The sequence below is a fragment of the Diachasma alloeum genome, unplaced genomic scaffold (assembly GCF_001412515.2).
Source record: "Diachasma alloeum isolate Michigan unplaced genomic scaffold, Dall2.0 Dall_scaffold_00276, whole genome shotgun sequence".
In the NCBI taxonomy this organism is placed as follows: Eukaryota; Metazoa; Arthropoda; class Insecta; order Hymenoptera; family Braconidae; genus Diachasma; species Diachasma alloeum.
The window spans coordinates 989,663-1,002,708 of NW_021680415.1; the positions used below are offsets into that span (position 1 = coordinate 989,663).

Genomic DNA, 13,046 nt, shown 5'->3' on the forward strand with positions numbered 1-13,046 from the left:
ATGCTATACACCAAAAAAAAAATACTTCTCACCAGTACAAACGGGTACTTGGGGGGAGTTAACTTTCGAAAAGTTCAAAAAATACTCGTCCCAAGAACATTTTGTCCTTGGGTGAAGTACCACATCTGCCAATCGAGTAAAAATGGTACTGGGAGGAAGTAACTACACTACTTTCTGCCAGTACTTTTAGTACTTTTCACAAGTCCCAAAGGTACTAGTGACAAGTAATTTTTCAACTTCTCTCAAGTACTTTTAGGACTTAATTTCAGTACTTCCAATTGATTACTTTATTGAAAAAAGTGAATATTATTACCGAATAGAATGGGCTTTCGTACGCATTTTTGTAAATAGAAATGTTCAGCAGACGATATTTTGCAGGAAAAAATCAATAGATTGCGATTTTTACGAATGCTTTCGAGAATTATTGGTATGCTTTCCAACCTACAAAACAGAGATAGGCATAATCATGAATTATTATTACCATTAATTTCATAAGTACTCAATGAAGTAATACAACTTAACAATTTTCAATTATTAAATTAATCAACAATTAAACATTTAAATTCCGATATATTTTACCAATCAATAATCGAATTCGGAAGAATGACGATTATTTGATAATCACTTGTAATACCACAAGAGCTTCAAAATTATCGGGTATTTTCCGATAGGTTCGTTGCAAACAAACGAAGGAGTCAAGTTTTTCAGGTTAAAAAATCACGAGTGTGAAGCACGAATGATTTTTCCTGAAAAACTTGACGAATTCGTTTGTCCGCAGGGAACCTTGAGGAAAATGTCCGATTAATTTTGAAGCTCGTGTGGTATTCGGGGGATTATTTTTCCAATCCAAATGTCGGGCAATATAATTGGACCATGAGACGAAACTCACAATTGAGAAACGAAAATTGTATAATTAACACTCATTTCGAATAAAAATCCTCGGATTACCACAATTGAATTCAATCTGTCAGTTTGACGAGGGGTTAATTCGACTGCATGGTGTTTTGTTTTTTATATAGCAACTACCAGAGAAAATTATCAAAAAATTATCAGTTGAAAACCCTGTAGCTTGTACCACGTGATGTCGAATGGGCCAATTATACTGCCCGATATTTGGGTTGGAAAAATAATCTTTAATATTTTTTGAAAATTTCCTATTATTTACCTAATAGTTATTGAAAACATTTAAATTCTAAATTATTTATTTTCTTCTAAGTTCCAATTATGAACGAATGAATTCAGTTATTTTGGGGAAATAATTCTCTTAATATTTCTGGAATAATGATTGATGCCAATCACTGCTACAAAATTTCAATTTTGTTGAGATTTTTATGTTTTATGTTGTTAACAACATTTAAACGGCCTCGAAAAATTATTTTCAATTTCTTTTCAATTTTATTACTCACAAAACGGGAATTATTTGGATTTTTCAATTTTTGACGAAATTCGGTTTTTAGAAGAGGTAGAAAAACATTTTTGAGTTCTTTATACTCAACTTATATTGAGTTTATTTGGTACTTTTGAAAACAACCGGCCAGGTACTCAGTACAAGTAATTTTTTTACTTGTCCCAAGTAACAAAATACTTGCGACAAGTACTGAGGTACTTCTCACCACTACACAGGTACTTGACGCATGATACTTCCACTTGCATCAAGTTGTTTTGTAACTTCGAGAAAGTACAAAAATGTGCCTTCTCCCCAGAAACCCCTTGGTACTGGGTGCAAGTACTTTTTCTACTGATTAAAAGTAATTTTTTTTTGGGTGTACGCTTCGGCGATCCGTTGTGTTTTGCATTTGTTGCTGGGGATTCCGAAAGCAATCTCGGGTCAAACTATGTTGTGCAAACGTGCTGGTGTCCAGGGGACGGCGGGGAAGGGAATTCGGTGAGGGGTGGGGAGGGGTTGGGGGGTGAGAGACAGGGAGGGAGGTTATACGGAGACACGAGGCGACCCGCCGTCGATGGGAACTGCTTGTTTTGTCGGGGACAATATTACTCGGTCCATGTGCCAACTCGAGCCAACCAATTGAATACCATTGGACGATTGTTCGATCGTTGGAATTGGTTATCATCGTACCGACGCTCTCCAACTATTCCATTTTGACAATCAGCATGATCCGGATTTTCATCCATGGGGTTTTGTATCGTGTCACTTGTTCGAATGTCAATGAATGTACTTTGGTATTCCGAGGAGGAGAGAATGGCAAATTGTTGGGCATTGATTTGGTAATTATTTCGAGGAGAGTTTTGAAAAGTTTTGAGGAATTGGAGGGGGATGGGGAATAGTGGCGGAAAGGGGTGAGGAAATTTGGGGTAGGAATTGTTGGAAGTATTGTGAATATTATTCTGGGGAATAATAATATGTTTGGATAAAATTGAATTCTTTTCAGTTCAACAATATTTTTTATACATTCGAGAACTCCGTTGTTTATTTGAATGAACATATTTTAATTGTTTGGAATATATGGTGTTTTCGTTCGAAATGGATTCCTTATTTGTATGAAGGAAACGTTTATTAAAAAACATGTTTAATGGGATTGAAAACGCGAATAAAAATCCTGTTTTGAACAGAAATTTCAGTAAGAGAGATTTGAATAAAGCCATTTATTTGTTTATTTCTTTTTTGAAATTATTAAAATTCATCATCAGTTACGAGGAAATGATAGACAAATCCTCAAACATTTAGTAAATGATATTATATGAAAGCTGAAATGGATTTTATTTGGAAGCACAAAACAAAGTTTTGATTTTCCGTGATATGTCACGAATTTTCACGAAGCCAGCTTCAATTATTAGGAATTTCCTATTGTCATTAATTCTATTGATAAATTCTTTAAAGAATGTAATTTGAAAATTTAACTAGTTTTGAAATGTAAAATAATGTATTTTTGTATGCAATATATATATATATATACATATATATAATTTTTTTTTTCCTGCATATATATATGTAACATTTTGCCTTTTGGCTCTGGGTAATAAACCTTCAATGAGGTTTCTAATTGCTGAATAAAAAAAAAATTATTAGGAATTTGTGACTGTGCCATTTAACGACTGCAAAATCCTGGAATTCAGTGATTTTGTTACCAATTTTCCGGGACCAATCCCCAATTTTTTTTTAATCTGTCACCAAAATTCAGTCATAGAAATCACTGATGATCAACGGTATTCCAGTCAATGTCCATTACATGTAGATTACTAAAAATCCGTGATATGTTCCTAAAAACCAAAACTTTATTTCTCTATGCGATTTAACATGAAATACGAAATCCTAAAAATTATTAAAATTAAAAATAATTAATAATAATAATAACAATTATTATTATTAATAATTTCAACACATCAGAAGAATTTACATGGACTCATATTTGAATAATATTCACGTACTCGTCCTGAAAACTTCTCAAATGTTCTCATTTTCCAATTTAAATAAAAATAATTGACTGCAACTTCCTATTTATTTTTTCTACGGAACTGAGTGCTAATAGTGATGATCCAAGTGTTTTTCTGCTCATTTCAGCAGATGTATTCAATCTCCATAAGTTAACAATGAATGTTGAAACTCCATTTAATGAACAAGTCCGTTGAATTTCTGGATTAATGAATCACCCAATAATTAACACTTGATGGATTTTTTTTTCAATTACACCCATTACCGTAATTACAAACTCCCCCCGAAACGGTTCTTCATGATTCAACAGACTGCAAACAGCGTTCAATTCGGGGGATGACGGGGGATGGGATTTCACCGTGATCCAATCGCTTTCACGGCCTGCGCTATTCGCGACAATTTACGCCTGTTACAGCGTCATGTATCTTGACAGAAATGTTTGTGTTTAATGCAGAATTTTTTTTTGTTCACTATCAGTTTTGGTCAGCGTATGTACCGTGCGGTGCGGCCCAACTCAACGCTGTTCAGCTGTCTCTCGAACAAATTGATGTTATACGGAGGCTGGCGGAAATGAATGCACAGCATCTGACTCTCGTTACATCTGTAAGAGGTGAGCATTTTATTATATTCCACAATTTAATTTCAGTAGCGGAGTGGTAAAACGGCACAAGTCAATTTCAACTATTGACCAGTTTTCAATGAATATCTCGGAATCTAAGGGAGATAGCAAAATTTTTGTTACAACCTTTTTTGTAGAGCCGATTCAGAGCCACAAGAAATCTAGTTACGACAATTTCGCTATCTCCCTTAGATTCGGAAATATTCCTCAAAAACTCAACTGGGAGATGAGTCGACTTAAACCGTTTTACCAATTCGCTACTGATTTAGGATTAAGAATGTATTTTCTAGGTTTGACTGAGAAAACATTTTTTTTCTTCTTTTATTATGCAAATTTTTTATAACAACAAGTGGTTTTAACAGAAATTTTCAATTTTCTCCCGTGGAAACAAATTTTGTAAAAATCCAAATCATTTTCTACTGAATTCTTAAAATATTTCGACTCTAGAATTTAAGACTTTTCAAATTTTCAGTTGGTCCATAATTGAATGGAGTGTGAAATGTATGTTCATTATACATTTCCACATCCTTTGCGACCTGTTCGATAGCAGAAGAATATCTTTATCAGTTATTATTGGCTATTTTATCAGCCTCCGCGTATGTGGGTAATTCCGCCCAGAGTTTGTGGATAATACCGCCCAGGGTTTCTATAGGGTTCCTAGACAGTCAGTTCGATTGTTTAGGGTAGTCGGTGACCACTGGAACATCGTTTAAATTCTGGATAATTTAGGATAATTTATTTATTATTCACGTGAAATCTTTCTCAAAATTGAGCCAAAGCATGGAAACGAAGATGAAAATTCATAATTTTAGTTTAATTATTCCGGGAAAATTATGAAAACTCAGAAAAATTTAGAGGAATCACTCCGCGAACTTCAGATTGTGCAAAATTTTTATGGAATTTGTTCAAACAATTCTGAAATCCTAAGAATTTTAAAGGAATTCCCTAAAAATTCAAGAGAATTGGGCAGTGAATATTAATTTGCACTTGAAAATTCATGTAAATTACGGAATTTCCGTCTTCCTGTCACTAAAAAATGTCGGACTTTACTTCAATGCTCAGAGAAACCTGAAATTCCACTGTCTTTTTCCCCTTAAATCGAATTCAAGCTCCTTCTGCGAAAGTTCATTAAAAAATTTTCAACACTTTTTTAAATTTTATATTCTCTCCGTGCAGCCGTCGTCAATTTTGTTCCCTCAAATTTTTAATAAGTGAGGTCAAATTTCCAATTAAAAAGTTCACCTCTGCCGAGAGCCTCATCAATGATCCCCCGCGAGAAACTTCTTTTCAAGAACTCGAAGATAGAAGATTGCAACAAGGATATGAATATCTAGAAGTCAAGAATGAGAGCTGCTCTCACTGCGGCCAAACTGCTCCTTCTTCAGCAAAAAAAAAAATTGTTGACGACGGAAGGAGTAGGGCTGGGGGGAGGGGTTGAGAAAAAGTTCGGGGACTTTTAGGATACAAGAAACCGAGAAATATGCCACGAAGAAACAGGTTCTTAGCGCCAACTTTTGAATTTCCCCACCTCCCGGAGTTTTTTCCATCTCACATTATCTCTTTTTCATTCATTTTTACTTTATTATGTGTTGTTGTCACATTTTCCCCGGATTTTTCTGGCCGGGATAAAAGGCCTGTCTCACAGTCACTGAACTTATTCTTTATTGCTATCCCATTCGCCGTTGCCATTGTGATTATTTCACCGAGCGAAAAAAACTTGAGATTAAATACATTTTCCAACCTCAACTTGAGGTTGTTTGTGTCGCTATTTGCGGAGTAATTGGGATGGATGAGTGGAATTATCAAGCGACGTGGTGTTGGGGAATGCGTGCGAGGGAGGTGAGGCAGTGGCACACGATGCAACACCGTTAAATGTCTGGTAATATTTCATGGTTGGAAAGAGAATGTGCATATCCGCAATGCGGATACTAAAATTGTAACAATTTTGTGAGGCCAATTGTCGCTTTTTAGTTATCTCTCAATTTTGCGGTCAAGTTGAACATTCATTGATATGTTCCATCGTGTGTTGAACAGAATCGACAAAAAAAAAGAGGATCTATATGGGAGTGTAGATCGCAGAAAAAAAAGAAAATAAATAGATTTTTCCGGTACTTCTCAAACTACAGCCAGAAAAATGATTTATTTCAATCAAATTTTTTTTTGAACTACATAAATATTTATTTAATACTCATAATTTATTATCGCTTTGAGATGGTAATAAACTTGAAAAAGATTGAACGAAAAACATGCAATAATGGAATTTTTTAAAATAAGAAAACTATTAGTTTGAAATAACTAAGTTATTTTTTCATATTGAATACAATTTTTATTTGAAATAAATAAATTGTTTGTTTAATATGATTAAATTCGTTTTTTTTAACAAATAAACAAGGTTATTCATTTGTAACGAAAGTATTTTTGAAATACATAAAAAATTTCATATACAATTTTTTGTTTGATTAAAAAAAAACATTTTTTTAGGTGTACTGGGCGAAATGGGTCGTTTCTTCCAACATCAACACTCCAAGAAAATGATAGGAGTGTATTAACGTGACATTATTGACTTAATTGTAATTAAATCAAAAATCAATACTAAATAAAGAAATTATGGTATTTATTCTTAAAATTTCAATTAAAATATGAATCATTGCGGTCAAGTTGAACATTCATTAATCTTTTTGATCGTTTGCTAAAAAACTATATAATTGAAAATTAACACCCAGAGAAATGATTTATTTAAATCAAATAAATAAGTTTCTTGAAATAGCACAAAATGAAATTTTCATTTCAGTTGAAAACTTTTTTCCACTTGAGGCTCTGTTTATATTAAATAAATGATTTTTTATTGTTAAAAAATCTTTATTTGAAGTATATAAATTCTTCGTTAATAATGAATAAAATTTGTTCTCATATTAAGAAAATTTGTTTATGTGAAATGAGTAAATTGTTTATTTGATTTTAACAAATGATCCATTTGAAATAAATAAATGCTTTCGTTGAGTTGAATAGAAGTTCTATTTAAAATCCATAAATTGTTTATTCAATATAATTAAATCCTCGCTTTTGAAACAAGTAAAAAATTTCAAATAAAGATTTTCATTTGATTCAAATGAACAAATTTCCGCTGATCTCCATTAATTTCTATGAAGTACTCACGATTTCCACTAATTTCTTCATGAAATATTAAATTTTAACAATATATCGAAATGATTGAATATTACTAAATTTATTTTTAACACTGGAATGTCGCATAAAAATTAAACACCTTTTCAACCCATCTGTAACAGTGACGTTCGCAAATCAAATAAACCTATCACCAAATGTTATTCTATAAAAGAACGACTCATTCCGCCGCATTGAAGCTTTTCCTCTAACGAAATTGATTTTTCCAACACCTCTGAGCCCCCCAGGCAAAGTGGATCGTTTTCTCCTCAATCCCATATCACCATCGCCATAAAAGAACAGGAGTGTATTCACCTGTCACTATTGATTCACTCGTATGATTAACTTTCAAGGTTTGATCGAGGCGCACAGAGACGGTAAAATAGCGAGCCTCATCGGTGTGGAGGGTGGCCATTCCCTCGGCAATTCCCTGGGGGTACTCAGGACGTTTTACGGACTCGGAGCACGCTACCTAACGCTGACGCACGCCTGCGACACATCCTGGTAAGTCAGTGCTGTAAGTCCTCTGGGACGCGTTCCAGTCTCACGCCTCCTCGAAATGTCTCATCTCAATCCCAGCAAAATCCTCATCAATTTTCTTACGCACAGATCCAACCGCTGAACCATTAATCCCACCTCGCCTCTTTCGAATCATCATCCAGACCCCCATAAAACATGGCAAACTGGAGTACACAACCCAGATAATGATATAACCCGGGTTAAGCCCCATTAGGACTCAATGGAACGACCATTTGACTCAATTAATCCGCAGCGGGTGAATCCACATTTATCGGGAGATTAAATTAAAATTCTACTCAGTTTAGGGGGAGGAAAAGTTTTCGAGGAGATCCACCACATAATTGAGGATATCCAAGTATCTTTTATAGTTTTGAACAGATTGTACTGGTCTTTTTTAGTTAGCGAATTTAGGGGAGGGAGTTCCGTGGATAATTAAGGGCATTCTAATGATATTTTTCTCAATTTTTAATTAGAACCGTTTTTTAAAAATGTGACATGGTAAAGTGGCATAATCTTGAGTAAAATGATGCAAAAAACAGATAGAATTGTTTTATAGAATATTCACAGAACCCCAATAGACTTATAGAATTTTAATGAAAAAATTAAAAATCCAGTACATTTTTTTAATGAAAGTGCTAGATTTTTCGTGTGCTTTGTTTCAACTTGATAAAATGTACAAATTGTTTTCTTTTTTCTATTTTTTTTCTCTGTTGTGTATTTGGTTTTCCGTTAGTGAGGGGGGGGGGGCGCAGCCCCCTGAAGCTCGCTTTCGCGCCCCCTCTCGCTCCCCCTTATAGGATTTTATGAGAAAAAATAAATTATGTCATAAGGCCGATAGGCTGAATAACAATCTATTTTTTACTCCACTATTGATTGATTTATTTTTTATTTGATTAATTTTTTTTAATCTACTTTTTCCAATTCTGTTTTTAATTTTTTTTGGCTTTTAGTAATACGTAATAATAAACATTCATTTGGTTTTATATTGTTTTATCATTTGATTGTTTTAATTCGCATGTATTGATCCTCCTTCGGATCAAATAAAATGTGATACTCCTATGATGTAGGATAACTCGGCAGTAATTTCAAACTCAATGAAACATCGCAAAGTGGACTACACATCCCAGATAATGATATAATTCTGGATAAAGCCCTATTAGGACTTAGTGGAACAACGATTTGACTCAATTAATCCGCATCGGGTGAATCCACATTTATCGAGAGATTAAATTAAAATTCTACTCAGCCGCGGGGCAGGAAGGAATAGGAGAAAAAGTTTTCGAGGAGATCCACCACATGATTACGGATATCCAAGTACCTTTTACAGTTTCGAACAGTTTATACTGGGTTAATTATCGAATTCGGAAATTAAATTGCGTGAAGAGATTCGGAAAATTTCAGGAATAATTAACGTCATTTGATTTACATTTTTGCAATTATTTTTTCAGTGATTTTTGCTTCTCAATAGAAGCTTTCTAATTGTTCAAAATTAAGTTTTGGATTTTTTGTGTTATATCGACCTAGTATGATCCACTAGTTTTTTAATTTTCAAATTTTTTCGAAAATCGATTGTCTCACGATAATTTTAAAAAAGTTCTGAATTGATTGAATGATGGCTTAAAAAACTGGTTTGGATGTCCTTTTGACTGAGTTCCAAGATGAAGGCGATAGCAATAATCGTTATTTTGATTTATTTGAAAATTTGCAAAAATTTTGTATTTTTTGAAAATCAGAATTCCGGGGATATCTTTGAATATCCTGTTTCAAATGAATTCAATCATAGCTTGAAATGTTTGTTTTAATGCCACTAAGTCAAAGTTAAAAGATGATTACGATAGCTATATTGGTTGATTTGATTTTTATGATTGTTGAAAATTTCGAATTTTTCATGAATTTTCCTGAAAGTGAAAATAATGGCTCTCATGGTTTCTTCAAATGTGATGTTTCAAATTCATTCAAGTATGTGTAAATACAATTTTTCTATCAACATTTTATCGAAGGGCTGAGGGGAGAGACAAAAGAAAAAGAAAGGGATAATAAGAATAACGGTGACGATAGCATTCAACTAAATTGAAAATCTGACAAAATAAGCAAAAAAATAATCTTATTCAATTTAATAAAATAAACAATGAATTATACATGACAGAAGGAACTAATGTGTAAACTAATTGTTTTATTTATATGTAACAATCACTTATCTAGTCTTATATAATTTTTTTGTTTTATCTTTCTCCTATTTTCCATTAACACATCACAATCGTTCACTCTCATGAAATAAAATATTTAAAACCAAAAACATTTTCTCTTCAAACATATTCATTCCTATGTTCTACTCATCCAACACCTAAATGAACAGAAAAATAAAAAAAACATTTTCCAAACGGACAATCTCTCCATGTGCCATCCCCTCCGAAAAACCGTCATAAGAATCCACCAGCTGATTAAATCCTTCTCCCCTTCCCGAGATTTACCATTCGCCCAGTAGTGCCATTTAGTTACCTTGAGACCAAACCCACGAGTAAACGTAAAACGTTGACTGGGATTTGTACGTGGAAGGGGTAAAAATGACTTTTTCCAGACACAGCCAACCCCCCTGAGCAAACTCCCCCGCCCCCGTGTACATTTGCTCACCTCGGGTCGACTCCGCAAGGTCCAAGGAGAATATAACCCGTGTCCGTGGTCCCCCGATGGCGAAACCCCCTCCCACCGCCGCTCTCTGTTGTTCTCCACGGACGCCAACACAAACGCGAGTTTTCAATCCTCCCTAGGACCAGTCGCTCACGCCCTTTGCGCCTCCCAGGGCGACGACATTGCAGGGACCCGTAAATAAACAGTTGGCGCGCACGGCTGACGCGAAATTACCCAGGGCCACTCCAGCCCCCTCCGCCCCGAGCATCCACTTGCCCCCGTTACTCTCTTCAACACCCGTAAATTCCCATTTCACTAGGTTCACGATCACAGCGTGCCATCCAGCGAGTGATCTACACCCGTTTATCGGCCCACCCAGAGACAACACACAGCATCCCCGCAGTTGGGATATATGCAAACTACTCCACTTCGGTTCAAACCCACTAAACTCACACGTTCAACAAACTATTATGGGCGAATCGATTGATGTGGACTGCACTGTTAGAAAATTACTCTTGAATTAGTCCTGGAATCGAGGATTTTTGGGGAAATAAAAACACTGGGATCTAACGCGGAGATAATTATTTGGTGGATTTCAACGACTAGTTGTTGAGGAAAATGAATTACCAACACGCGAAGAGAAATGTTCAGCAAAAATTACGGAACTCACAATTCGCTCACCGATTAAGGGATCGACTCAGATAATTTAACTGACGATATCGTAATTTTTCACAGGAGATTCAGGTAGAAATTACGGAACGCTGTGGGAAAATTCCGTGACAGTTCCCTAAAATTTCCGACAACCACATTTCGCTCCCGCAATTACGGAAAAGAAACGTAATTTTTATTGAATCTGTGATTCTGTTATTGTAAACTAAGGCGATTTTTTTTAGTCAAGAAATATAAACTTCTTTCAACTCAACGACTTCTTACTACAATCTCAAAGCTATTTCCGCGTAACAATATTCATCCTGATTCGACATACGAAATGCTCACTTCAATTATAATTTCCTTGGAAGAACGTATGATCGTACTGATTGAGGTAACAACGTATTTAGTCATAAGAATAACTTTGATTTTTGAGTAAACCAACGAATTTCTGGAGTTGGCAAACTTTTGGCTAGAAAGAAATCAAAGACTCTCATTATTGCGACAAATAAAAGGAACTTCAATTCTAGAAACGCTTGATTTCTCTCGATAAAATGTATCTCAAAAAGAGATAACTGGAATTCACTATGAAATCATGTTTATTTGAAAATTAATAACCAAATGATAGTTGGTTCAAATAAAATTCTCTTGATAAAATTAATTTTTTCTGTCAGTGTAGTCGTTGAAATTTAAAAAATAATTTTCTCCGTGAATCGTCAAGGAAGTCAAGGATGCGATGTTTCGAAATACCTTTAGCTTCATCAGGCCTTTGACTCAATCAATGTTTAGTCACTCACGAAAATTAAAAAAAGTCTAACAGTGCAGCTCGTGAAATTCTCTTTTTTCTACTGCTCATAAATCTGAAATTTCGTTCAATTCCCAGTGAAATTCAACATTTCCTGACTCTCATTAAATATTCTTCAAAATCCTCAATGAAACAGGAACTCATTCAGAACTCACTTTAAAAAACTCACAAATACGCAACAATTTCCAGAATGAAAAATAAAGTATTCCACCAATTAATTTCGTCACTCGATCTCCCCTGAGATTTTTCCCCTCAAATTGCCCTATTTATTTTTCATCCCGAAAGAGCTCTCCATAATTTGTTTCGTCAATCAAGATGAAAAAAAACATTGCCGAAGCCAATGTTGGCATTAGGCAAATGAGTTTGCCCCGCTCAAACGGGCAATTTTTCCATCTATCCGTCGACTATCGCCACCCGCACGTTATTCCCCCGTCTATAAACGTTTTTCAGGGGGTGAATTAAATACAGCGTGAATTGAACCAGTGAGTTTGCACACCCCCCGCCCTCTGCACATGATCGTGTCGCGTTCCTGCAGGTTCGTAAATAAAGCCCGACACATATTCCTGGAAGGTAATAATATATAGCAGTTGAAAATCGGGGAAAATTGCCAGGTTCTCACGTAAACGGTGTAAATTTTTTCGCCAACACGGGTTTATATATCGCGAATCAAACTTACGACCGGACTTTAACATTCCCGGGGATGTTTTTTCTTCTTGTTATACTTCTCGGGCTGGGAATTGAGGGAGGGAGTGGCCCACTCCCCGAGCGGGGCCAAGTGCAAGGGAAAAAGGTTCGCAAGAGCGTTCGCCTTTTCCATTTCCTTCTCCAAGACATTTACGAGTTCTTTTCCCCCGATATTATTCGTAGCTGGTTTTCTCCGACATTCTACGGACTCCGCGATTTTTCAAATTCTCTTTATTCTCATTCCACTCGAGCATTAAAATATGAAATTAAAAGTCAAGTTGTTATGGTCGCTGATGGAATCTTTTTTGCTTTTTTTTTCTCTCTTGGCAGGGCAGTCTGCTCCGTTGGTGAAACAAACAACACTCAGGATAATGTGCCAGGGCTCAGTGAGTTTGGAAAGGTAATGTTTATTCAATTTGTTTGGATGGTGTGGTGGGTGAGGGGAGTCGAGAGCCTTTCGACATTTTCAATCATGAAATTTGTTGGTTTAATTCTTAAGAATTTATGAATAATTTGTGGTTTTTTAATTGTAGTTTTGAAAATTAGTGTTGTTGAATATTGTTTTCTTACGGGTGACAGGGAAGAAAATG

General features: G+C 35.1%; 1 protein-coding gene across 1 annotated transcript in view; it reads left to right on the top strand.

The window, feature by feature from the left end:
• LOC107037971 (dipeptidase 1) overlaps positions 1–13,046 on the top strand; it is an 80,158-nt gene that overhangs the window by 53,382 nt on the left and 13,730 nt on the right. Inside the window, exons 5-7 of the mRNA XM_015256815.1 lie at positions 3,869–4,001; positions 7,526–7,676; positions 12,787–12,856. Of these exons, the coding sequence (XP_015112301.1) occupies positions 3,869–4,001; positions 7,526–7,676; positions 12,787–12,856 (354 nt within the window). The remainder of the gene's footprint in view (positions 1–3,868; positions 4,002–7,525; positions 7,677–12,786; positions 12,857–13,046) is intronic.